The sequence below is a fragment of the Aplidium turbinatum genome, chromosome 6 (assembly GCF_918807975.1).
Source record: "Aplidium turbinatum chromosome 6, kaAplTurb1.1, whole genome shotgun sequence".
NCBI classification, from domain to species: Eukaryota; Metazoa; Chordata; class Ascidiacea; order Aplousobranchia; family Polyclinidae; genus Aplidium; species Aplidium turbinatum.
Genome location: NC_137477.1, coordinates 28,022,785 through 28,047,769, shown reverse-complemented (window position 1 = coordinate 28,047,769; position 24,985 = coordinate 28,022,785). Strand labels below are relative to the sequence as shown.

Sequence of the window (24,985 nt, the reverse complement as noted above, 5' to 3'; positions counted from 1 at the left end):
TCTGTGAGAGACAATGAAGTGCTTTGCATAGATGCACAAGTTTAAAGCTAATTGGCTACTTGAGTAAAAAAATTACTCTAATGATTAATAGAAATTGACTTGAAAAATTATTAATTTTTACATTGCACCTAATTTTTTTTTAAATCATTTTCATAGACGTATCAAAAATTTCCCTTTTCTTCAATGGTTGTTTGCTGAAATTTGCAACTGTGCGTGTTTTGCGTAAACTTCTGAATACTGTTGTAGTTTCAAACTTTTTTGCTTCCCATGCCGTTTTATTTGTTTGTAGCAATACATCACAACTTTTAGTGTTTAATAATTTTATCCTGTGTTATCCAGTCTTGTATTGCGCTTTGTTTTAAATAGTCTCTGTCCCTTTGTTTATTGAACGAAGGAAAAGATACTGAGTTGAGTATTTTTGCCAGCACAACATGTGTTTCAAACCGCAAGAAAATTAATCTTGATCTGATGAGTTTTGTTTACCTCATCGTGGTAGATTTGCAGAAACAGCTGAATTATTTTTTGTACTGGTTCTTTCGAAAGGCTTTTGCTGTTGAATGTTTAAAAGCATCTGGTTAAATTTTTGCCAGTGAGAGTTTGACTTTGCGGTGACACTGTCAGTTGCAAGTCATTGATTAATTACACTGCTGTAGTTCAGGGAGATTATTTTTTTCTGTTTTTCGAAGAAAGTTATTAGTGAATGACATGCCTGACAAGTGGCAAATAACCACTTTTTGTCAGCAAACACAAAATCCGTTTTATATGACACGGCCTTGTCTGCTCGTTTTCTATCGCACATTAAAATGATCACATCTGAAAAATCTCAAAAGTTTAGCATATTGGGTGACAAGAAACACGAAAAAGGGTTTTCAACGGCTGATAACTGGTCAATTAGCGACTGCCAGACTGTCACATTGACCGATGTTCCTTTGGATAAAATCTGTTTATCTGAGTATAGCTTGTTTTATCAGCAATTTGGTGTTCCCTTGTCCTCAGCTTGCACGCAATTGAAAGCAGCTTTGGCTTTACCATTGAGTAACACCTTTCCAGACAGAAAAATCCGCCATTTTTACATTGATTCAACGTCTGCATGACGGATTTTGCTGTCTGGATTGTGCTCTGATGACGTTACCACAACAAAAAAATTGCAACCTATGTGCTTCAAAACTGCATGTTGACTTCTTTATTCTTTCGTTTATGTTTTCTACGTCAGTTATCGCAAAACTAACTCAAAGAAATAATGAGTTTACTTTATCACTACCCGAACTAATTCCTTGAGGCTCACTCTAGTCATCAGACTCATTCTTGCATGCTTGAGAACGTGTAAAGATAAAATAAACATTGCTACATTGTGACAACCATTTTCAACATAAACTCAGACTGTCAACATGTGATTGATTTCCTGGTAATTACACTTCGGTAGATTCTGTGATTATTTTTCCATCAGTTTATTATCTGATGAAACAAAATCAGGTGTTTCAAATACCCGACAGGGGAATCGAATTCAATTTTTGAGGCCCAACAAAACATTAATATTTTAAAAGCTTTGGAAGTGAAATTTAGTTTTGTTTACGCAATGTTTGGTATGCTTTTTGTATCGCCTAAACCAGGGGTTCTTAACCTTTTTTCCCTTATTACCCATTTCTGTCCAGATCAAAGTCCCATTACCCAAAATTTAATTTTATCTATTTTGACATATTAAAAATATAAAACAGCGTTATTCAACAAAAACAACGTTTAATGCAAACAAGGACATCAATAGTGTCAGTGAGACATTTGCTCTTGTTTTATGTGTAGCCTACAATCGGTGCAATATTTGGTGCGATTTTGAATAATTATTGCACAACGCAAATCTGACTCCAGATCTAACAGCTTGTCTGCTAGACATGCCACCCTGTTCTGAAACATTGTATTTGAAATATCCGTCTTCAATCCTTGTTTATGTTGCATCTCAAGAAATTCAGTAACCTCTGGTAAGAAACACACAAGCCGAATCAACATGTTTCTATTTGAGAGCCAGCGTGCAGAAGTATGAAACAACAGAAAATCATACTCCACTTGCTTATCTTGACATAATTTTCACAAGAGTCGTGTATTAAGGCCACTCGCTTTTATATAGTTCATAACTTTAATAACACAATCAAGTGCTTGCGTGGCTGTGACATAGTTCTTGAACAATCGGAAACTTCACTCTGTCAATCTCGGTGACCGAGCCTGCGTCAGTGGTTCAAAGCCTCGACTAGTATGCGAAACTGCAAGGAGCTCTGCAAGAAGCTTTCCCAGTCAGAGGATAAAGATTCAATCAATCAATAGTGTTGTTGCGAAGATACCGAACAAACACCATCAGTTGAGAAAGATTTGCAACATCAACAGACTCATCAAGCTGTATTCCAAACACAGGAGAAGCTTTGATATTTGTGATGAGTTGTGATTTGTTTGTTACATCTATAATTCTAAATATTCTGGTTCAGCTGATTACCCACCTGCTATCCTGAAATTACCCACATGTGGGTAATTACCCATAGGTTAAGAACCACTGGCCTAAACCTTAGCTAAGTTCATTTTGAACACTCTTTGTGTATTGCAAAGTCACGTATTTTTGACAGACCAAGTCATTTTCGCATGTGCAATATTGGCCAGTTGCAATTGCATGATTTCGTTTTGATCTTTTGTAAATTAGTGAGCCATTCCAAGTTTGTGGGAATAAAGTATCACGCAGAGTGATACTCGATCCCACTCTAAGTGAAAACAGGTGCACGGTTTGGTCCACCCGTGTTTGTTTTTAACTGCTTTATCTGAGAAGTTCTACACACAAGTTTAACACGCCATTAGGATGGAATCACAGAAAAATCATTCTGAAATTAGTTTTCAAAACAACATTATAGAAAAAAAGGCAGTTGCGCCAAGGATTGCACCTCAAAATGGTGTTCAAAGCGCATTGCTCGCTTTGAAGAACTTTCTGCTGTGTAACTTTTAACTTTGAAACTTGGGACTCAACAATCAAAGATGCAGAAGTTCTCTTGTGGGGCATTGGCCAAGTTGATTCCGTCATTGAAATGTACATCAAGCCTGTTACTTTGCATGGCCTCTTGCCGTGTAGAATATTCGTTGTAACATTGTACTCTACACTTTAATTTTCTTCCATTTTTGTAATTTTTTCTGGTAAATGTTACAAAAAGATTTTTTTTAAATTGTACCAGTTTGGTGATGTTCAAGAATTTGTGATAATGACACGAAATTTGTTTCTCATTTTTAAGCTTGCGATGCGAGGCCGTTGAACAAAACCATTTGATCGATTTTGTATTTATAGATAGAAGGCTGACACTATTAGCGTATGGTTTTAACATCTATAATCTCAGACAGCAAAAGGCTCATTTGCTACATTGGTCCATCACATAAAGGTTAGCACAGCAATTGGAATAGCTGGAAACAATCTAAAAGTACTCTGATTAGATCTTTAGTGCTGGAATTAAGCTTTCTCGTATTTCACGTTTGCGATGAGCAATGCCCTTGGCATCACTGAAGAAAGAATAATCTCTTGTTTTCAGTCATTCAAAGTGCACCAGATGCTAATCAGACGCTAATATCTCAATTGCTACTCAAGAGCAGAGATTTTGCAAGATGACTTGGAAGCGAAATCACTGGAGCATTGATGTGTGTAGTGATTTAGGAAATGAGTGGAAAACAAGGGATTTGTGCGATGCCTTGTTGCGTACTTAGCAGTTGGAATTTATAGTCTTTGCCTCATTGCGCCGTTAGCAGCAAGTTACCAATTGACTTGTGAGTTTATTCACCTGTTGACCAGCCCATTGTCAATCTTGCATTTAACTTCTAAGCACTAATTTGCTTTGCATTTACTTGAGTCATTAATTACACTGGTCGAGTTACTCAGCCCACTCTCTGAAGTCGTTTGTTTGTCGTGTTTTGTGGCCGGTGATAAGACGAGTACCGAGCAGGATATTTATCGTTTAAATATTTGTGTCCAGTGGACAAATCGAAAATACGATGTAAAACTGATGTAGCATTTATGAAAAAGGATTGTATTTTTGGATGCTTTTGAAGTTTTGTTTTGTCAGAGTTTTATGTGATTTCGGTACAGAAAAATGGTGTCACCTAACGATTCAGTTTATCTGCAAATTCGTATTTAACAAACGGAAACACTTGACACTAACGCGTTGTCATTTCCTTTTTTTTAATATTACAACAACGTCCGTTTAACTTACAGTTCATTAAATTCCGCTTTAAACTACTTATTAATATCAAGCGCAATAATTTAGCTTACGGCCGGGATTAAATTCTAGTCTACGTTTTAAGGAGTGGCCTTGCGTAAGCAGGTGCTGCCCAACTACGCTAAGCACAGCCATGGACTGAATTATAATTACTTTTTTTCGGTATCAAGTTTAGAGGCTTCCGCGCAGCTTGAAAAGGTGATCATATTGAAATGACTTGTAAGACTGTGGCATTTGTTTTTATAAAACTATCAAGTTTTAAGATTTTCTTGCGTGTTACGATCAATGAAGGCCACGGCAGCACGGACAAGTGGTGAGAACCCCAGGATGACACGTAAAAGAGCGTACTGAAAGCAAGCTGCTTTGCCTTCAGCAAAACACTAAAGCAGCATGCCCAAAGGTGGAAACGAAGATTGACTTTCTCGCCTTTTCTTACAACTAACTTAAGTCTCAAACACTGAACATAACCCTGGGTACAAAAAAAAAATACAACCAAAAGACTTAATTTTGGCCAAGTTGAGGTTGGGCGTCTTTTTGAAGATGGTGTCAGAAATAAATTAAAATTAAAGACATTAATGATTGGAGAATGCAAAAGCCCCGGGGACATGGCTCACGTGAAACAAGAAATTTTCATGATTCAGTTCTTATTTTTGCAATTAATGTTTTTGTGAACTGAGTTGAATCAATACTATTTATTTTTACCTTTTTTTCAAGCTGCACTAACCCGTTTATTTAGTTATTATTTTTATTACTCAAGTCTAGTCTTGACTCCAATACATTGGCTGCTTGTGTTCAAATTTCTGCTTAGGGGCACGTGCAGCACCATAGGCACTTTTTCCCAAAAGCGTTTTCCAAAGCGTTTTTACTCATACAAGAAATAAAGAAATTCATTTCAACAAATTTATTTCTTCAACTTTGAGATCTTAGATATTTTTATGTCGCATTCTACAAAATTATCAAACTATCATCACTTGCTTCCAATGACGTAACAATTTTTGACAAAAATCAACATAAAATCGAAGCTTAACAATCACGACAGGAAATGCATCTTTTTAGGTGCATTTCAGTGTCTAAACTTTTCAGTATCTAAACTTTTTGATTTCAATGTCTAAGTTTTTGCGCCAAGAAGAAGGAAATGCCTGTGACGGCTATTTTTCTGTAAAAATGTTTGAAAATTTTGTTGCTCATTCAATGTTGGACATTTGGACAATTGTGTTGGACATTCAGAAAGCGCCTAATACTAAAGTTTTAAATGCTTTCAAAGCGTTTGTCAATATCCAATACTTTGGCAACTTCAGTTTTTCAAACAGTTGATATTCTTAATTTTATATTCTTATTCCCAAAACCTTGCTGAGAAACTTGAGCGTATTAATCAATTTTTTTCCTTTTTTAAAGAAACCATCTATAAAAAATCTTCTTTTTTTCAGCTCTCATCGTTCGCTTCCTCACAAAGCGATTCATTGGGGAATACGTCTCCGGAACAGGTACTTGATGTTCAATTACATTTAATTGCAAAAAGCGTCTGCGGTTTTAATTTATTTTAGTTTACAGACCATTTTGTTAATGGGATTCTTTGTTTATCTTTGTTATATAATAGTTGAATGCAATCAGTAAAGTAATTGACTTTATTTTGCTTTGTGGAGAAGTGTTCTTTATTGAGCTTAATTTGTGTTTTAAAAATCATTAAAACTTTTAAGTTAATTTTTTGTTTGTTAAGTTCTGTATTTTAGGCTTTTAGTCATCCAAAAGAGATCTTAATGTCCAATCTTTATTAGACTGAAACACAATCGTATGCTTAGCCTTAGAAAACTGAATAATATTTTATGTCGTTATTCAGTTTTCTTGATTGCAATAAATTCACGATTACGTTTCGATGATTCTCCCAAATTTTAAAGGCCCGCACACTTAGAAATCACCTAAGTTTAGGCGTTCTATCAACGCAAAAGCTACTGATTTCCATCTTAGCATTCTCTGTCGTCGTATCTGCCATGGCAGAATAGATAAGCTGATAGGAGAAATTTGTCTTCAAGTGTTTTTACACCCACTCCCAGTGACCCAGTGTCGCCAGTAATGTGTTGTGATGCTGTGATGGTATTGGAAGCCTTTACTCAATCCGAACATAAGCTGTGTTGTTAAAATGAGATAGGCTATTTGTTGTGAAGGTAGTTCTTGTATGAGTATTATGAGATGTCATGCCATAGCCTACTTCTATCTTCCAACTGGTTGACTGCCCATTGTAAAGGTTAAAGTGGCCGGCTGACATTGCAGTGTTAGTTATTAGAAATAGACTTAAACCCATGAAGTAACAGAATGTTGCCAATGTCTTTTAATACAAATCGCCAGAGGTGGTTTCACTTTTCTGGGTAATTTTTCTTTGAAAACTACAATTGATTAAATATTTTTTTGTAAAAGTTAACGTTTTCATTTGCAGAGATAACATACCTTCAAGAAGTGAATCTAGCTGGAAATAAAGTGACAGCTGAAATCTGCGATGCATTGATCAAAAAGGTAAGCTATGGAAAAAATCCAGCTACAATGAGTCTTAGTTATGTTAAATTGACGTTCCTTATCATTTTGACTGAACAGAAATTGCATGCAAGGTTATGTTATAAAAATATTATGCAAATGATGCCCAAAATATGTTTCCACAGTCATTTGAGATGAACGCAACGAGACTACAACCTCATATGAAGAGTTCATAAGCCTACTCATTTACCTGACTTCACCTCAGTAATTGTTTTTGTACCAAAGCAATGATGTTGAATAGTTGCTGTGTGACGAACAATATTGTTTGTATGACTCTGTAGGCAATATCCCAGCCAGTAAATCAATCACTTTTTACTTTGATTCAACGTCCGCAGACGTTGAATCAATATAAAAGGCGATTGTTTTGCCGGCTAGGATTAGGAGTCCTGCAAATAATAACGTGGTTCACAAGGAGAGAGAGCAAACAAATTCCCTGGGCAACAACTTTGTTTAGAAAAGAATTCACCGCGCGGAGTGGTTCCTCTGCCATCTGCCTTGTTCAACACCTAAAGAGTGAATTAACCTTTTTTCGAAAATTATTGTTGGACAAAAAGCGATAAGTTTGCTAAAATTATAGAACGACACTTGTGACATATGGCAAATGAAACGTGATGACTGGTGAGTGATGACATTCGCAATCGACTAGAAACAGCAAAAGACTATACCAGCCGTCCTATAAGCTACTACTATATTAATTAACACATCTTTATTTGTTTTGCTGTATCACGTTGAGGCTGTTTACGTACCATAATAAACAGTAGCTTGGTATAAATTGCACTATCCAGTACTGAGAATCGGCTTCGGATACAGATAAGGATACGAAAATAATTCATTTATTTTTCTGAATGTTAAAAAGGTTGTCGATTTAGTTCCCATTATTATGTCGGTTGATCGTGTGAGGAAGAGAAAACCATGGAGTGTTGTCGGAAAGCTTTCTTGCTTCAAACAGGAAATATTAAGCCTTTTTTACATTTCGTGTAAGATTTACAGACTTAGTTTCCTGCTTCGTGCAACAATGCGTAATAATTCACCAAATACATATTTTACCGTGAATTCAGACCATCCCCGCACTTTCTCCTAAAGCAAAACATAGATTTTTCAAACCATTTCCTATCTAAGACCAACCGTACATGAATGTCTTTTTTTATTTTTATCAGCTTTCCTTTTCATCTGAATTTGCGGTAAATATTTATTTTCCATATTTTATGTGCCATTTCTTTCTTTGAAAACGTTTCATCCGCGCTACGTTTGATCAAGATAAACAAACATAAAAAAACAAAAGCATAAAACCTTTGACGTCATTTATAATAAGCTGCCTGATGAATGACGTAGGTTTCAAGACAGTCGTTCAAACGTCAAATTTACGACATTTTAATCAAGACATTTATTGGAATACAGTGGAACCCAAAACTGAAACAAGAAATGAGTGTTCAAAGATTTCAAGTTATAACATTTTATGAGCGAAATTAATGTCAAGCCCTGGCAATAATCGGCATATTTCGTTTTATGATACAACTTCTGGTCACGATCAAATTATGTGGTTCAGCCTGTAAAAGCTAAGATTACATCAGCTTTCTTTTTTCCTTTATCTCATTTCTATTTTGATCATGGAAGAATTGAATATCTGAAACTAACTTTAGCCAAAATACAGTGGCCACCATACACATCATCAATGCAGAATGTATCTACTTGTTGCTGAAACAGGTCTGCCTATCTTCTGAACGAGCAAGATTGTCACGCGCCCTCACACTCATATTTTTCAATTCGAAAATTTTTCACCGTTTTTTGGAAAAGTTAATTAATTTTTCCATTAAATTAATTTCGATGCAAACCCAGAACATCGATTTGTCCATAAATGACGTACATTATAACAATTTCTTACATTGAATGCAAACGTTTTCAGGTTTATTAGACAAAGTCACTTCTATTTTACACATTTTTTTTTTGTATTCAATTTTAACCCGAGTGTAGCGACCGAGGAACATAATGATTAGAGATTACCATGAGCCTAAAAAGAGGGTACTCTCAGGTTGATCATCGTCTGATCAAATTTATTGAGTTTGTGATTTACCACGTTTAAAATGGTTTCATTATTCTATAGTATTTTATTTATTAAAACGTATTAGGCTAACCCACCAAAGCGATTATATCCTCTGTGTCACTGTGCCAATATAAATCATTGAAAAGTTTTTGAATTCAAGCAACAAACATTTTTTGTATTTAGCAGAAGTTTTTGCGACGCAGAAGCATGCACTTTGCTAACCTAAACGAACATTCATAATTGGCATGTTCATTTGCTGATAGTTTAACTAACTCCGCGAGAGTGTTTATGTCGGTATGTGAGCCAAGTTTATTTATGTGATGATGAGAAGTTGATAACGTTTCGCATGCCTCAAAGTGATGGTAGCTATTCAACAGTAACTGTTAGGAATATTTTCTTTGCCAGTCACTGCATTTGATTGCAGAACAAGCTTTCCGCAAGTTGAAAAGACCAAACTGCAATGTTCTTAGGTATCTATAGACATCGAAAAAAATTAGTACAGTGCTATACGTTTTTAGAAAAATGACAAAACATGTTTTGATGTGCGTCGTGCTTGGTTTTTTAATAAAAGAAAGAAAAAGTAAAAATATATCAAAAAATCCCAAGTCATACTACCTCCACCATACACTCAACAACAAAATCAATAATTTGTTCAGCTACATGATTAAGCACAGAAACAATTCTCTTTTCGTCTAAAGTAAACATTACAGCCTTTTAGTAATAAAACTCAATTACAATTTTTATGATCCTTTATATGAAAAATATACAATTTTGTTTCTAAAGACGGAAACCCTGTTTCTACGCACGTCTGGCAATCATTGTGACTTTGTTCTAGCACCCAATCACCGTCATCTCGTAGCGTAGAACAGGTGCTAGGTACTTTAGCGCTAATATTCTGTTTGAGCATTTGTTGTAGGATAAATATTATGATTGGTATGTGTAGAAGGAGAATGGACTCTCCAGCAAGAGGCAAATAGCTTTTTGACGCAACGAACTCCGATTTTCGTAACTCCTTTTGTCAGATTGATGGATTTGTTTCATACCTTTGGTTGTATCATTTTCTTTCCAAAATAAGAAGCGCTTTTCATCAGAATCACACTTGTAAACATAGCTGAAGCTCAACCTGAAACTGTCACCATAATAATGATCAATAATATAATAGTATGGTGCAACTTTAGCTTGGTAATTTCAACTTTCAAAATGAAAAAAACTCAACATTTTTGTTCGAAACCAAAATATTATGTTTAAGTTTTTTTCTTTGGTTACACTCAGCCACAAGCCGAATGGCGAGATGGATTCAACTCTTGACACTTTAAACCAGGGGTGCACAACCTTTTTGCTATTGCCGGCCGCATTCCGATTAATTCTATAAAGCACGGCCGCCAGTGAGTTTTAAATGATTTTTTTTTTCAATTTGCGTTATCTAAGAGAAGAATTTATTCGTTAATATTTACTAAACTTATCATACTTAGGCTATACCTAATAGTACCATGAAATATCAAACATTTTGAAATGAATTTATTCAATAAAAGTCTGCGACATTGCAACTCCCTTGATTTTGCATACGAGCACCGGTTAAGACACCAGTCTCAGTTAGCCTGATTTGTTCGGTACTCGTTTTTGTAGGTACTTCATTCGTGAAAAGGCAGACTCACACTTTTCTTCAAATTTTCGACACAGATTTTCCTAGACTCGCCTTCCAATTTTGCATAATGGTGTGACATATGACGACAAAAATGCTGTTTTGCATTATATCCTTTAACAGTTTTAACCACTTGACTGCATATTAGACACATCATAGTATGCGCTGCCGTCTCCATCATGAAATAACCCAACTCCCATTTGGAATTGAATACCCTTTTCTCCTCTGCTAGTGTTCTTTTTCTTTTTAAGGACATAATGCAATGTAGGCAGTGCCGGTCTTAGGGTATTTCGGGCCCTGTGCGGAATATGCTTTGCGGGCCCTAATGACAATGATCCAATTCAGTAGCGTAGCTAGGTATTTGAAAGGGGAGGGGGTTTTGACGGCGTGTTCGCCGAAGGCGACACCCAGCGTCTGGACTGGAATGCCTCAGAAATTTTTGAAAAATTACTTTGAATTTGGTGCATTCTGAGAGCATGTTCAACAAAAATTTGGGTATGAATATTACTGTAAAATGGTGCTTGCCTCACCCTCACCCTCAGCACTTGCCTCACCCTAAAGCCGCAACTATGACTTCAAGGAATGGGCTATCGGTACTTGCTTGTGAATCGAATTGATTTTTTTTCCATTGGAAATGACAAAAATTACTGCATTTTTTGAGTAGCCTAAATTGCGGGGCCCCCTAATTTTCGGGCACTGTGCGATCGCACGATTTGCACACCCCAAAGACCGGCACTGAATGTAGGCTACCGTTACAATGAAATTAGGTTGAAGAAAAAGTTTTGTCTCAAAACGATTTTAACAATATAGCCTAGCCTACAAAAACTTATGATGAGAATGTTTTTCAAGTTTTAAAATTTGAAATATTATATATAATTACAAGCTACAAGGGTATCCAGTGGTTCTAGATATCCCTGTATAATATTTAAAATACATTTCATTTTTATTAATGAAATAATTTTTTTATTTCAAAAACAGGGCACGGCCGCCAACACATGCTTATTAAATTACGTGTTAACGGCCGCATAATTATTTATCGACGGCCGCAGGTTGAACACCGTTGCTTTAAACTGATAAAAAAAAAAATTATCTATAAAATATTTTGCAATTTTTACTGGATGTCAAACAATATCTACATTTATTTGCAATCGCTTTACATCTTTTCGGTGCAACCGCATTAGCAATTTAATTATTACTTCTACGAAAAATTTGGTTGATTTACTAAAAAAAACATGTCTTATTTGTTGTGCTATGGTGACAGAGTATAATGAATACAGTAAATGACTGTGCTATGTCATTAAACTAGCCTAATGTGAAAAAGCGACCAGTCCATTATTACAGCCATTTAACATTTTAGTGAATAGGCTACTGTCAGTTTTCTACCAATACTCAAACTAGGTTGTTTAATAGTGACATCAGCATTCATACATCTGTTCAAGTTTTTATTAATCTCATGCAATAAAAACAGTCATATCAGTTTGATGATGAATTGGAATGTAATCAGGGCCGGATTTAGCTGATTGGGAGCCCGGAGCACTTTTAGATCGGGGGCCACCCGTACAAAAACACCTCTACGTATACAGTGGCATTAATCCAGCACTGCACTGCACAGCATTTTGCAGAAACTTCAAAGGCTGAAAGAAAAATAATAACACAAAATCACGTTTTTTCCACGTAGGGGGGCCCTTCAAAAGTCGGCGGGTCCGGGGCATCTGCACCCTCTGCCCCCCTAATTCCGGGCCTGAATGTAACGCGAGTCTGGTAGAGTGGTAGGTTCAAACAAATTCAGGCATCCAAATCAAGTAACATTCTAAAAATCTAAACAAACTTTTCTCATGGAGTATTGACAGTGGTCTATCAATTCAACGAAACCAACCATTATTTACTTACTTAAGCAGGGAAAGCTTTGTTGTAGCTTGTAGGTTTTGACATTAAGCATAGGCAAAGAAGGACAGATTACGAATTAAGTTTTCCCAACGGTAGCCTAAATTTGTCTAACTTCCCCCCTTTCAGCATCAGGCCCCTTGTTGAACTTGAAACGTAAGTTTTATCAGTTACCAAATGTCAAAATATTTTAAATTTAAATCAAACTTCCTTGTTTTTCAGGAATCTCAAGACGACCTGAAAAAACTCTCAGCTAACACCGAAGCATATCTGATTGTGTACAACGTGTGCTGCAGGGGGTCGTTTGAGTACGCGTGCACCTTAGCACAAGAGGTGGAGGCCAATCACAAGAGCTTTGGAAAGGAGGTGAACGTTCCGATTCTTCTGGTGGGAAACAAATCGGATTTAAATCACTTTCGGTTCGTAAACAAGTGTTTTAAATGTTATAGTTTTAAAAAGCGAAAACGCAGTAGCTACGCAGCAGACTTAGATAAAAATGTTGTTTTCGTTATTAAAGATTTGTTAGTTTTATGTTCTTTGTGTGATTATGTGATCAGAAAATTCAGTAAAAATACAAAAATGGACTGATTTTTTTAACTTAAAATTTTCAGCTGAAATTTTCCCGGGTAGATTGATTCTACATTTGTTTGCATGACGTGGTAACATGTTTGCATGATTTGGCGTTACAGTATAAATACGACAAATAAATTTCTTTAATGAAGAAATGCTTAATTTTTTAATGTATTAAACTTTTTTTTTAGAGAAGTCAAACTGTCTGAAGGGGCTTCTTTTGCAAAAACTTTATCGCTCTGTCGCTTCATAGAGACGTCAGCTGCAGAATCCTATCCTGAAGTCGAAAAGGCATTTCGGCTTGTATTCCAGCTCATCAGAAAGCAATTTCAAGCTTCTCCTACCCCTAGCGTCAGCTCGTGTCGGCATCATCGCAAAAGTAGTATTAGCCAGGTGGCGCAATTGATCCGTGAGCATGTTCGAAAACAGCATTCAGCTTCACTGATGAAATCGTACTCGCTCGAAAGAGGAATGTCTTTATCGAATTATAACTCCATTACGTGTGATAATAACAATAATTCTACAGTCTCCGATCAGCCTTCGAAGCAAAGGAAAAGGAAAAAAGGAGTTGTGACAATGAGGAGTTCCACTTCATACATAAACAACACAAAGCCAAAACTCTTGTCGAAATGTTTGTCTTTGAGCACATTGATAGAAAATCCAGTAAATGAACCTTTAAAAAATATCACAAACTCAATTCGGCCTCTTGATGCTAGCACAAAATGCCAGCATCGTGTTAACTCAATTGATGAAACCAGCCAAGTATGTGGCAACAATGAAACCACTTGCAGAGTTCCAAACGCTACTATGAAACCGTCCTTAAGCAGCGGTGATGATACTCATGATCTTAGCGACATGTCTACCACAGAGGACGATGCGTTCTTGCCAGATGACAACAACGTACCATCATTTCGACAAAAATTGGATGTTTTTGACGAATCGACGAAGCAACAAAATGGAATGATAAAAAGACCAAAGGGTTTAATAAAGAACCCTGAGGCACCCCACAGGAGTCCCAAAACTTCAATAAATAAAAAAGGATTGCATATAACTATACATTCGGACGGAGAAATAGAAGAAAAAGAGATGAAAGAAACTGGTAAAATTCCTCCTAAATCTGCTCCCATTCTTCGCTCGACATCAGGTAATAAGTTTCGGTACTTCCCTAATGCTGGAGTGGGTGAAAACCAAGAGCCACTGAAGCAACCATGGTCTTCATTATCCAACACAACGGTACCCATGTCTCCTCTTCTGGAGAGCGGACAAAGGCAATCAAGAGTAAAAAGTCCGAAGGAAGAGAAAAAAAGCCCTCATAAGCTTTTTAAACAGTTTTTCAAAGGTACTTTGTACGGAGCATCTTCCAACAAACCAATTTCCGGCAGCTCTCAAAGCTTGTACGCTCAGCTCTCTCCAGCATCATCAGAGACCTCTTTGTCTACAGTTCCAGAACACTCTTGGAACGCCTTAACATCAATTGACGAACAGAAAACTCCGGAAGAGGAGAAATTTTCTGAAGGAAATAGAGGAATATATTTTCATGCTTCTTCCTCCTCCTTGTCTTCTATAGTTAGCAACGAAACCACGGTGTCAGACGCATTTACCTCTCCCAGTTCTGTTCCTTCTTCTCCCCTGGTGAAGAAACCTATTAATTCTGTGTGCGTAAAACCTCGTCGACCCAGCTTTCGTGAAACTGTTAGCGAGTTAATGCGCAAAAGGAAAAAATCAAACATAGATTGCTCCAAACATAGCTAGGAGCGATTTAACTCAATTTGTCATAACTCATAAGACGCTGCTTACTTTGCAACAGTGATATAATTGTATTTTGTTTAATTTTATTATTTTGCTTGAAACGTTTTTTTTATGTAATGATTATTTTATACGTTGGTAAACCTTCATTCCAGTGGAGACATCTATCAGAAAATGGCATATTTAGGTTGCCCAAATTATTGCAGGTTTCGGTTTAATCCTTTTTAACAAGAAGCTGTACTTTCCAGGCTTTTTGCTTTCATTTTTGATTATGATCTGTTGCAAGTTACCTGCTCTACAACTGTATCTAGTACGGAAAAGTAAAAGCATAAAGCAAAATTTCCTGACGGCATGCAACAAGATACTTAAAAAAACGTTTATATGGTGGCGAAAAATTTATGAACAAATTAAACAAGTTATCAAACCGAACTGATTTTATTTACTTTTTAAAAGAATTAAGGCGGAAACACGTTTTAACACTGTCTTGGCGAAAGCGGAATTCTAAAATGTTTTTATATTTTTTGGTTTGTGGATAATGACTTCGTAATAGCCTACTGAAAACCACTTTTTCGTTCTGCTTTAAATTCTAACAAGACTTGCTGCAGATCTATTTATAAATCGGATGTAACATGTACTTTGGCTTCCAATCTGATATGGTTGCGTGGGTTACTTACCTTGATATCGTGCTAAAAATGTATTGAAGCTATGTCGTCATATCGCTACTGTAAACAGTGTAGTTCATGAAACATTTGCTTAAACAGCAAACGTTCCTTCTTATTTATTGGATTTGTACTTTTTGCTTTTACGCCGTTCTCGCACTTGCCGTTGTGGATTTGTGTCTACCTGTGATTTTCCGAAGAAAACAGATAAATTCAAAACGGCTCTTTCGAAGTCTTGTAACAACTGAAATTTGAGTTTAAATCTCATAACGTCGTTCAAAGGATTAAAACATTTGTCCACCTTACCGAAACTTTTAAAAAGTTTTCACAGTTGGCTAATCTTAAAAATTCCAACAAATCATTGGCAACAACATAGAGCGGAAATGATGTAATGCATCATGATATGAGTTGTAATTTCCAACAGGATTCGTGAAATACTGTAGAAGCTATCCGTACCTACTCAGAGTTACGTAAGTAGGCCTACTAGATCAGCTGCCATTTAACCAAAAGTTTAGTCACTACTTCTTTCCACAAAAAGAAAGTTTAAGTTTGCAGGTAGCCTACGTTTTACAACTATAGACAGCTTTTGATTAAGATTGTTTTCTAACAATTCAATCTGATTGAAGATAATTCTTTTGTGCGGCCCAGTCAAAAATAACTCTACATTATGACCACAAGTCATACATACTAATTAAGATTGAGTAGCTTATATTTCCCCCTAAAACTTCGGAGTTAGCTGCTGTTTCTGTTCATGATTGCTATAAATGCTCAAAAGACGTCTTGGAGAAAATCTAATTTACATCTTACGTTTTAGCTAATTATAATTCCGGGAAATTCTTAGCCTATGAATCACTAAATCAGTGGTAGTTGTATTTAAATATAAAAATAATTTTCTAAATAGGCTACTGTGTATGCAAAGATGTCAGATTATATTTTAGGTTGCATGTGCACAATGATGCAGGATCTTGCGGAAACTTATCAGGTTTTATTAGTTAGCCTACATGTTTGAGATTATCTAACTTTATGTAAAATATGTTTTTGTGGACATGCCAGAAAAAGAATTATTTGATAAAGTTGACTCCAGAATAGTATTATTGGGGAGGTAGCTATTGATGCCAAAGGCTACTACGTTTTCATTTACTCGCCACGTTTTCCTTACAGCCTGTAGTTATTCAGCATAACTTTTGATGCGGTACTCATTTTCAAGGAATGTCATAAACATTCCTTGCTAGGCGGGCCATGCAAAACTTTGCGGACTAGATTTGATCTACGAGCCGTAGTTTGATCATCCCTGATCTAGGCACTGTGAAAGAAATTAGGACATATAAGAAAATGCTATAAAACCGGAGATTTACTCACTACGTCACCGTACAAAACGCACTCTCCGAATTTTTTTTTATCAAAAAATATTTTAAATGAACTTGCGTCATGGAATGGTCCGATTTGTTACTTCCTTGGCATGTCATGCTGATGTAACCTAATTGAACACAAAGGTGTGGCAAGGCATTTAATTCAACATTCTGTAGACGCTTTTTTGTTGACAGAACGTCACAAAGATCACAGCAGCATCATATGATAGATTTTGCGAGGTCTAAATTGGTGTAACCTACAAGGTATTTAGACTTTTCCATCTATTTTGAGTCATTGCAGAATTTTAAACAATTTTTTGCACACTTCACTGTGCTAAAGTCATTTGATTTGGTTTTGGACTGTGCTTCAACGCTAAAATACCAAGCTAAATAGAACATGCAGTCAATCAACTACTTCGAAATATAATAGGCTACATAGAGACCGAAACAAGGCAGATTTGACAAAATTTGGTTTGGTTTTAAATCTTCATCCTCGGATCGACAAAGTCCTTGATGATTTATTTCTGGTAGTTTCGCATACCGACTTGTAATTTAGAGGCTTTTAACATAGAGCCGGTTACAGAGATTAGCAGAGTGAAGTTTCCGATTGTTGAAATGATGTTGCTGGGAATTCATCCATTCACTAGGTGCCGCTCAATGGAGAGCAGTCCTGAAATGCTTTGCTCAAGTGCACACCTTGAGAGCCGGACCAGCGCCGAATGACTTTCATGTCAGACGTTTAACCACTGAGCTAACGGTGCTCTATACTGGAGAAAAGAGCACGATTCTTCTCCATTTTAATCATTGTCCTCTCCTGCGGGGCTTGCAGTTTATGAAGCATGTGCCAATTCTACCAAAACATGAACAAGAAAAAATTTTAAATTCGCTGCTGGCCATTCTTGTACAAGAGTTTATAATGAAAAATCTGTTTGATTGTGATCAACTGACTTTGCCGATCAACGTCCTAAAAATCAGTTTTTATTGGTCTATTTTTTTTGTATTGAATTTCTTAAACCATTTTTACAAAATTTAAACAGATGTGGAGATTGAAGTTTAAATTGTTTATGTTAATTGGTGGCGTGGAAATTGCAAGAAATGTGGTAGCCTGCAGGAAGATAGCGAAAAGGTCTGTGTAGAATTGTGAAGTCCAGAAGCGCATAGGTTGCCTGAAAATCTTGCCTTGGATTCATTTTTTGGAAGGAGTTTTTAAAACTGACTTGGCGTCTGGTGTCGCTTGATTTGTTTGTGATTGTTTTGAGGTAAACTCAGCCGAGAAAAGAGAAGTCATACAGTTGGCAATGGAAGATTCATAAAACTTCGCTTTCGCGCCTCCTGGACCTAAGCTATCAAAAATGGGAAGTGAGCTGTTGTTGAATATAGACTGAAACTGCGTTAGTTTTTGAACCAGCTTTAGTTTCAGTTCAGTTTCTTATTTTATTTCCAACCACCAAACCAAAAACAATGACTTGCTTTACCATAACATAGCAGTGATCTGGAAAAGGTGGCAGTGGCAAAACGAGAACGATAAAGCGCTTTCAAAACTGAAATATCTATACAAGGATTTTAGCACAGGACAGTCGAAACAAGAAAATAGCAGCATCCGACAAAAACCCAAAAGCTTTATATCGAACTGTAGCCTACTTGTTGAATTACTGGCAGTAATTACTCTTTAGATAAACCATCCCAGAATCTATTTGAATAAACTGAAGATGCTATCTTGAAAAAGTTTAAAAAACATGAATGTTGTTATAATGGAATTTGGTTTCCATGGTAATAATGCAATTTTGTGTTTAGAATTTGTAACAGAGTAAACAATTAAGTTATATTAAGTTGTATAAAAGATGGAAAATATACAGAAATTCACCATAGTCAACTTGGACAAAGCTTTGCGTTCTGCTCATTCTATCTTTCTTCAATTCGACAAAGACAGAAACGGCACTTTAGAAACAAAAGAATTACTCCATCTGTTACAGGTATATAGCTCTGTGTTCAAGTACATAAATACTGCCTGTTGTATGAAAGGTAGGAATAGTGACTTTTAACATCATTGAGTAGGCTACTCCATACAGGGATTTCTAGAAGTAAAGGATGCGAAACTTCACCCCGTCAATCTCGGTGACTAGGCCTGCGTCAGTAGTTGAAAGTCTCTACAAGCATACAAAACTTCCAAGATTAAGCTTTCAAAAAAAACTTTTTCAAGTCCGAGGATAAAGATTCTCATAATCAATTAATCAACTTACAGGCAGGAAACGCCTAAGTCGTTAATGTGAAACATTTGCAGCGTCTGATCTAATACACGGTTAGATATAAATTTTTATACACATTCATATAATGCAGCACATTTTGCGGCTTGGAAACATTACTAGTTTTCTAAGGGCTCATGCTCGACAATCTTTGGCCACCCCTGGCCCATGTGCACATACCAAACAAATGCATGAACACGTCACTGCTAACTACCTTTCCACAAGAAACTATTTATCTCTGATGACGCAATTGCTATGCAACGTGCGCTTAGACCACCTGTTGCTGCTAGAGTCGTGTGCAACTTCGTAGGCTGCAGCAACTTATTTCCGCTTGGATCTTTGCCAAGTAAAGTATGAGATCAAGTGGAAGAACGTAAAGTGCAGTTTCTGTTGGCTAGGGCAAAGTAGTCAGTTTCACAGTGACTGTGTTTGCAATTAAGTTATACTACTGTATATGACAACACCCAGGCATAGACCCAACTCAATTTGGCAACATTGGGCGAGCTAGTTCAAAACCGTGACTCATGGAAACATTGATCTCATATAGATGCGCAATCTGCTTCAAGCGGAGATGGCAACTGAAGAACTGTATTTGTGTTCTCAATGGTGCTGTCCGGTGGCATAGCAAAATGATAAGATCATGTTTTCTTCAGTAGTTTTCTTAGTCTCTAACTCTCTATGCTTTCTTGTTACTAATTCCTGGGTGAGATATTTGAATGTTTGGTATTGGCAAAACTCGCTCTTTTAATGCAGTTTCGTTTAAAATTACGCAAACTTTGTTTTAGGGAAATAAATAGACTGAAAGCATCATTCTCAATATCGTGACGTCACACGCGTGCCAAAGGGAGGGGATTGAAACTCTACCCCCTTTGGCTACGCCACTGGCCAATGCCCATTTCTTTGATTAATATCTAAAGGACTAACAGCCATGCTACTAGTACCATCAGCATCATAATCCCCACGTCCACTCTCGCAATCGTCCATAGCCTAGATCTCGACTTTTTTGTCATGTAGGCCTATGACAAAATAGAATTGGCTTATTGTTTGCCAACACAAATAAGTGCGAAAACAAAAACCAGCACGAAAACAGTTTAAAACAAAACACAAATTTTGTAAAAAGTAAATTTGATGTGGACGTTTTTCCTACTTACAAAACATTCAAAATTAGTTCGTATTTTCAACTAAAGTCCCAGGCGCCTTCGTCTCTCTGCTCAAATGTCGTACACAGTTTTAAATGTCCGTGTGATTCGGCATTGACGTACGGTAGCCTACATCGGTATGTCCACCAGACATTTGACCACAGCAGGAGTACGGGAGCATCTGAACTTTAGGGAGTTAAAGAAAAGTGCCATCAAAGAGCATATCATGAAGTGTTCTTTTTGCACAGATCGAAAATTCTCTGCTGACTCATTTAAAATTTACAAAATACATTATCGTCGGCAGCAGTGGCCGAGTGGTTAGCGCTTTGGGCTCGCAGTCGAGAGCCTGCATGTTCGACTCCAACCACCCGCACTTGCTTTTGTTTTTCTGGGCAAGAAACTTTACGATAATTGCCCAGTGATCGATTTCGAGTAATGGGTAGTACTAAATTTAAGTCGTAAGTAGAGTAGACAATAGGAAACAGACATTGCAGTCGGCTGCAGCGTGGGTCAGGTGTACGTCGGAAGGCGTACACCGATGCATGGCGTTCAAGCTCGCTTTCCCGCAATGCAGGATAAAGATATGAAAAACCAAACAAACCTTCAACAAGTTGAAACTCATTGCATTTTTATAAATATTTTCAGGTTCCTGATGAGGGCTTAAGTTAAGCCGAAAACGTTTGACTGTTAAAACTATTTGTAAATAATATGTAAAATATATTGCAATAATGTTCAGCCCTGTTGCATTGTTGTGTCTTACTCATATCTAACCTGTGAGCAAAATGTATAAATGAGGAACATACAAAAACTTTATTTTTAGTGGCCGGATTGGGGGGGCTTGAGCCCCCTTAGCCCCATGCTGGGTGCGCTACAGGCTGCAGTGACATTTTGCTTTTTTCCTTCGGGTATCACTGAAAGTGAGATCTACTATAGCCTACATTAGTAGTATTATTGTTCAAACTAATAATACCGTATTGATAATTATGAATTGATATTGATATTGCTACCGTATTGATATTGCTTCAAATCTAAAGTACCGCACGAAGATGTAAACTCGAGTGAAAATAAAATTATTTCGATTTTTGACTTGATGAAACGTCATAATTGATTTCTCCCTTTCACTTGTAAAGTTGCGTTGTAGAAATCAAAAATCCAATTTACAATAAGCAACATTCATTTTAAAGCTTGCGTATCCTATCCTACAAAATATTGAATGTGACATTTCTACAGTTCTACAATATTTTTAGGCATGCAACATATCAACCAATCAAGATGAGTGCGACAAATGCATTCTTCAAATGGACAGAGACGGGGATGGTAAGCAGCTTATGTTTGTGCAAAGAAAGATTAGGTTAGGCTAATCATAATTTACAGTGGATAATTTTTTTAAAAGTTGGGCAACATTATTTTGTTTTCCATGTGAAGTGTATAAATCCGTGAATTGTTATTTGTAAATTTATGTTTACGAAAAAGGATAGCGTGGGCTAATTTTAAGGTCAAAGCATTGGTTTACGTATAAACTACTTTTTTTAAAACAGCATTTGAGCCAGGCATTTTGATTCAATAAACCTTTGGCAAAACTTTTCACACCAAGATGATGTTAGTCAGGGCTCTTAGACTACCGGTATACTTTTTTTGTGCGACCCTTTTCCGGAAATTTTTTTTTCTATGCGACCTCTTGGTATGCAGTTTACAATACAAAACTACCCACAATAGGCCCACTTTTGCTGTAGTTTGTTTAGCGACCCTAAAATTGTGATTTGTGGCCCAAACACTGGTGAAAGCGACACGTCCATTTTCAGCACAAACCACTGCGACGCTATTAGTTACTAGACTACTGAATATATTTGCTTCATTACTGGGTTATCTAACTTCTCAACAGTTACCTTGAAGAAATTGTTTACTTGTAGGAGCATGGAACTTTTCAGAGTTCATGACGTTTATTGGAATGATATACGAGCACAAACTCCTGAAATCAAGTTCTGGGAAGATGAAAAACAAAAAAGTGAAACCGGTTCCTCCACCGCGCCGAGATAGTTTGACACCGACAAAAACAAACATTAATTCATCTAAAAACGTATAAAAACAAGTTTTCAAAATGAACAGAAGATATGAGTTACGTTCTTTCCGTTTAATGACTAACAACGTTCTTCATTCCACATACTGTACAAGTTTACCTTTCCGCACAGTCGTGTTATCTGAAACTGACTTATTTATTCTTAATCACTAAAACCTGCTCGTAGCAATGGTCTTATTTTTTCCCAAACGAAAATAAAGTGTTGTTTTTTGTTGTGTATTTGTTGCTATTTTTTGGTGATTATAATTTATTTATTTGTCAGGTTTGTGTGTTATCTTTCAAGGATGTTCGAGGTTGTATACGCTAATCTATTTAGATTTCTACCGGCTGATAAACAACTCAGCCAATTTCTTGAAACCCCTAGGATGTATTGAGCGTACTATTCCATCTTTGAAAAGTTTTCTGCCACGCTTTCATGGAAAAACTGTTTTATGAACAATTTTCTTGAAAAAACGTTGTACGGTATTTGGTGAGGGCACACCTGCCAAAGATGTTGCGACCGTGCCATGTTTTAAACATATTATCCTGTTTCGGTATCATAACGTTCGCGTTTTGTCGCTTCTACCCTTTTTCTAAACCTCTGCTATGTTTGGCATTATTTTTTTTGTGATGGTCAGAAATAACAGCAAACTGAACTGAACTAAAATATTGCTTCAAAGTTTTGCCGCTTTAGCTTTTTAAATTAACGTAGATTTGTTTTTGGGTTGCAACCCAAAATGGAATAAAAAAAATCCCACTCCACAAAACACTACAATCACAACAAAATCTATTCCATTAAACGAGTAATATTTTTCAAACGGTCATCTTTCAAACAAAGCTTACAGAAGAACGAGTGATGAATGATTTGTCGATGTTACTGAGAATAAAATTCCACAAGGATCTTTTATTTAGGATGCAACCGAACTGTTATCGCAAAAAATAAATAAACTTAACCAGGTTCGGGAACTTGTACAACTTATTGATAAAGCTCACGCCGCCGCTTACTCAGGATCTCGGAAAACACAGGTAGCTAAATGAAAGCGCAAAAAGTAGCGGGTGAAATCAATTAAGAGCACTGTACAAATTATTTAAATTAAGAACTTTTTAACATTTGCAAAGCAACATAAGATTGAATGTAGTTGGTATCATAGAACTGCTTTGAATTGAAGCCTCGTAAGATGCTGTGGAAAGGCCTATCACGGCGCCAAATGGTGTAACAAAGTTACAACTAGATCCTGACACCCAAACGAGACTAGTGTTAACAAGCGAAGTGGTAAGAAATATGCAAGGAAAGATATAAAAGCTAGCATTTTAATTTTTCAGGTTTCATTGTTGCAAGCTACAAATAATGAAAAATTTCTATTGTTTCGCGAAAATTCTCCTTAACTTGAAATACAATGGCAGAACTGATAAATTTTGGCAAACAAATTTATTTGTTTTTGTTTGTATGTTTTTGAGATTAAAACAATAGAAAAATTAAATTTTTATCCACACCACCATAAACAACCCAGATAGTCACTTTATCTGGTCCAGATCCGTACCCGATCTGATAAGTTCTGAACCAGATAAAGTGACTATCTGGGAATATGGTAACCAAACGTTTATAAGAAGCCTCTATGAGAGGCTACATTGGGAGCGATACCAATGGCATTTTCAAAACCCTAAAACAGGACACCGCAAACAAATTGGCATGCACTATGATAAAAATACACGCAACGTTTTTTTCAAATTCTCTGCCCCATGGATAGGTATCGGGCCCCTAAATTTGTTCTGGGCCTGGGTCTCAAAGTGCCTTCTGGAGCCCCCTTTCAACGCTACTGTTTGTGACATAAGTTGCAAAAGTGTAGTAGAGGAGAATCTTCATAGACCCCAATTTATACGAATATTCTTATTGTCAACATAAATTACAGTGTGAGAAAGAGGTATAACTGCGATCACATTAATTTAGCTTTGGAGGATTCATTCTCCCTTCTTCTAAACAGGAATTTATTTTACTTCAACTTTAGAGTAATTTTTACTTTAGGCTACTGATGTATCCAAACTTTAGATTAAGTGAATGAAATGGCAACAAAGTCAGTCTTCGTATCCACTTTCGGGCGTGTCATCATTATGCCTTCTCTTCATGGGACACTCTCGCGTGCTTTCACTTGACGGTAGCCACTTTAACAAGAAAAAATTCTGCCACTACATCTGAAACATCAAACCAATCAACCAATCACAAGCTATGTTTTCAGTGGTAAATAGCGGTTCCAACTAAAACATTTTATGGTACACGACGTAAGCACGCAATCATTTACCGCTACGGTAACACAAACGCACAGCCTACCTTCTTTGTCCTTCTCAATATTGGATGCACCCAGTGCTCTCTGACCACACCTGCTTCTAACATTTCAACCTGACTGAGGTGTCTGAATGCTTCAATAAACAGTAAATTGCGAGTTTGCATCCTTCGCTTTTTGCAGCATTTTTTACACAACTTTTGGGAAGCCATGACTGAAAGACTGCAACAACTTCAAATGCCAGCTTACACCAGTGTTGTACGCGTCAATGAAATAAATTGACGGCGTCAGCGTCAGCGCTAATTTCTAGCACTATTTTAGCCAGGGTTTCACAAAACGGAAGTATTCGACTTCTAACGAGTTTGCTTTTTGAGACTGTTTCGAGCTGCGAAAGACGATTTCGTTTTTTGTAGACTCAGATTAACCTAGGATACGATAAACAAACTTGAAACTGCATAATTGGATAGACGAACAGCTGCCACACAAAAAGCTTGTTCATTGCTATCAGCCTGAAAGTCAAAACGTCAAACAAAATTTAACTCTCATTGTGAAACGAGATTTTCCATGCAAACGAAAAATGACGTATAGCGCTTGACGCTTCAAATCGGCAAAATAGTTGATG

The 24,985-nt window shown here is 36.6% G+C and overlaps 2 protein-coding genes across 5 annotated transcripts in view; both read left to right on the top strand.

Moving 5' to 3' along the window:
- Positions 1-15,539, top strand: part of LOC145772090 (uncharacterized) — a 33,076-nt gene extending 17,537 nt beyond the window's left edge. For both annotated transcript variants that reach the window (XM_082583915.1, XM_082583914.1), the window contains exons 2-5: positions 5,657-5,713; positions 6,661-6,737; positions 12,545-12,741; positions 13,084-15,539. In XM_082583915.1, the coding sequence (XP_082440041.1) occupies positions 5,657-5,713; positions 6,661-6,737; positions 12,545-12,741; positions 13,084-14,644 (1,892 nt within the window). In that variant the 3' untranslated portion in view covers positions 14,645-15,539. The remainder of the gene's footprint in view (positions 1-5,656; positions 5,714-6,660; positions 6,738-12,544; positions 12,742-13,083) is intronic.
- A 2,905-nt stretch (positions 15,540-18,444) lies between these two features.
- On the top strand, positions 18,445-23,027 carry LOC145772655 (uncharacterized). 3 transcript variants are annotated; one of them, XM_082584524.1, is made up of 3 exons: positions 18,445-18,619; positions 21,276-21,345; positions 21,957-23,027. In XM_082584524.1, the coding sequence occupies exons 1-3, from the start codon at positions 18,488-18,490 to the stop codon at positions 22,109-22,111; spliced, it is 357 nt and encodes a 118-aa protein (XP_082440650.1). In that variant the 5' UTR covers positions 18,445-18,487; the 3' UTR covers positions 22,112-23,027. The 3 variants fall into 3 exon arrangements, with proteins under 3 accessions (XP_082440650.1, XP_082440647.1, XP_082440648.1); XM_082584521.1 differs by having other exon boundaries at positions 21,939-23,027; XM_082584522.1 differs by having other exon boundaries at positions 21,911-23,027.
- Positions 23,028-24,985: the final 1,958 nt, after the last annotated feature.

What these genes read in the sequence shown, in the direction of transcription:
- LOC145772655 (XM_082584521.1), top strand. Translation starts at nt 18,488, where the DNA reads ATGGAAAATATACAGAAATTCACCATAGTCAACTTGGACAAAGCTTTG. An exon ending in AATTACTCCATCTGTTACAG is followed by an intron (nt 18,620 to 21,275) that starts GTATATAGCTCT and finishes CAATATTTTTAG; the next exon opens with GCATGCAACATATCAACCAA. An exon ending in AATGGACAGAGACGGGGATG is followed by an intron (nt 21,346 to 21,938) that starts GTAAGCAGCTTA and finishes GTTTACTTGTAG; the next exon opens with GAGCATGGAACTTTTCAGAG.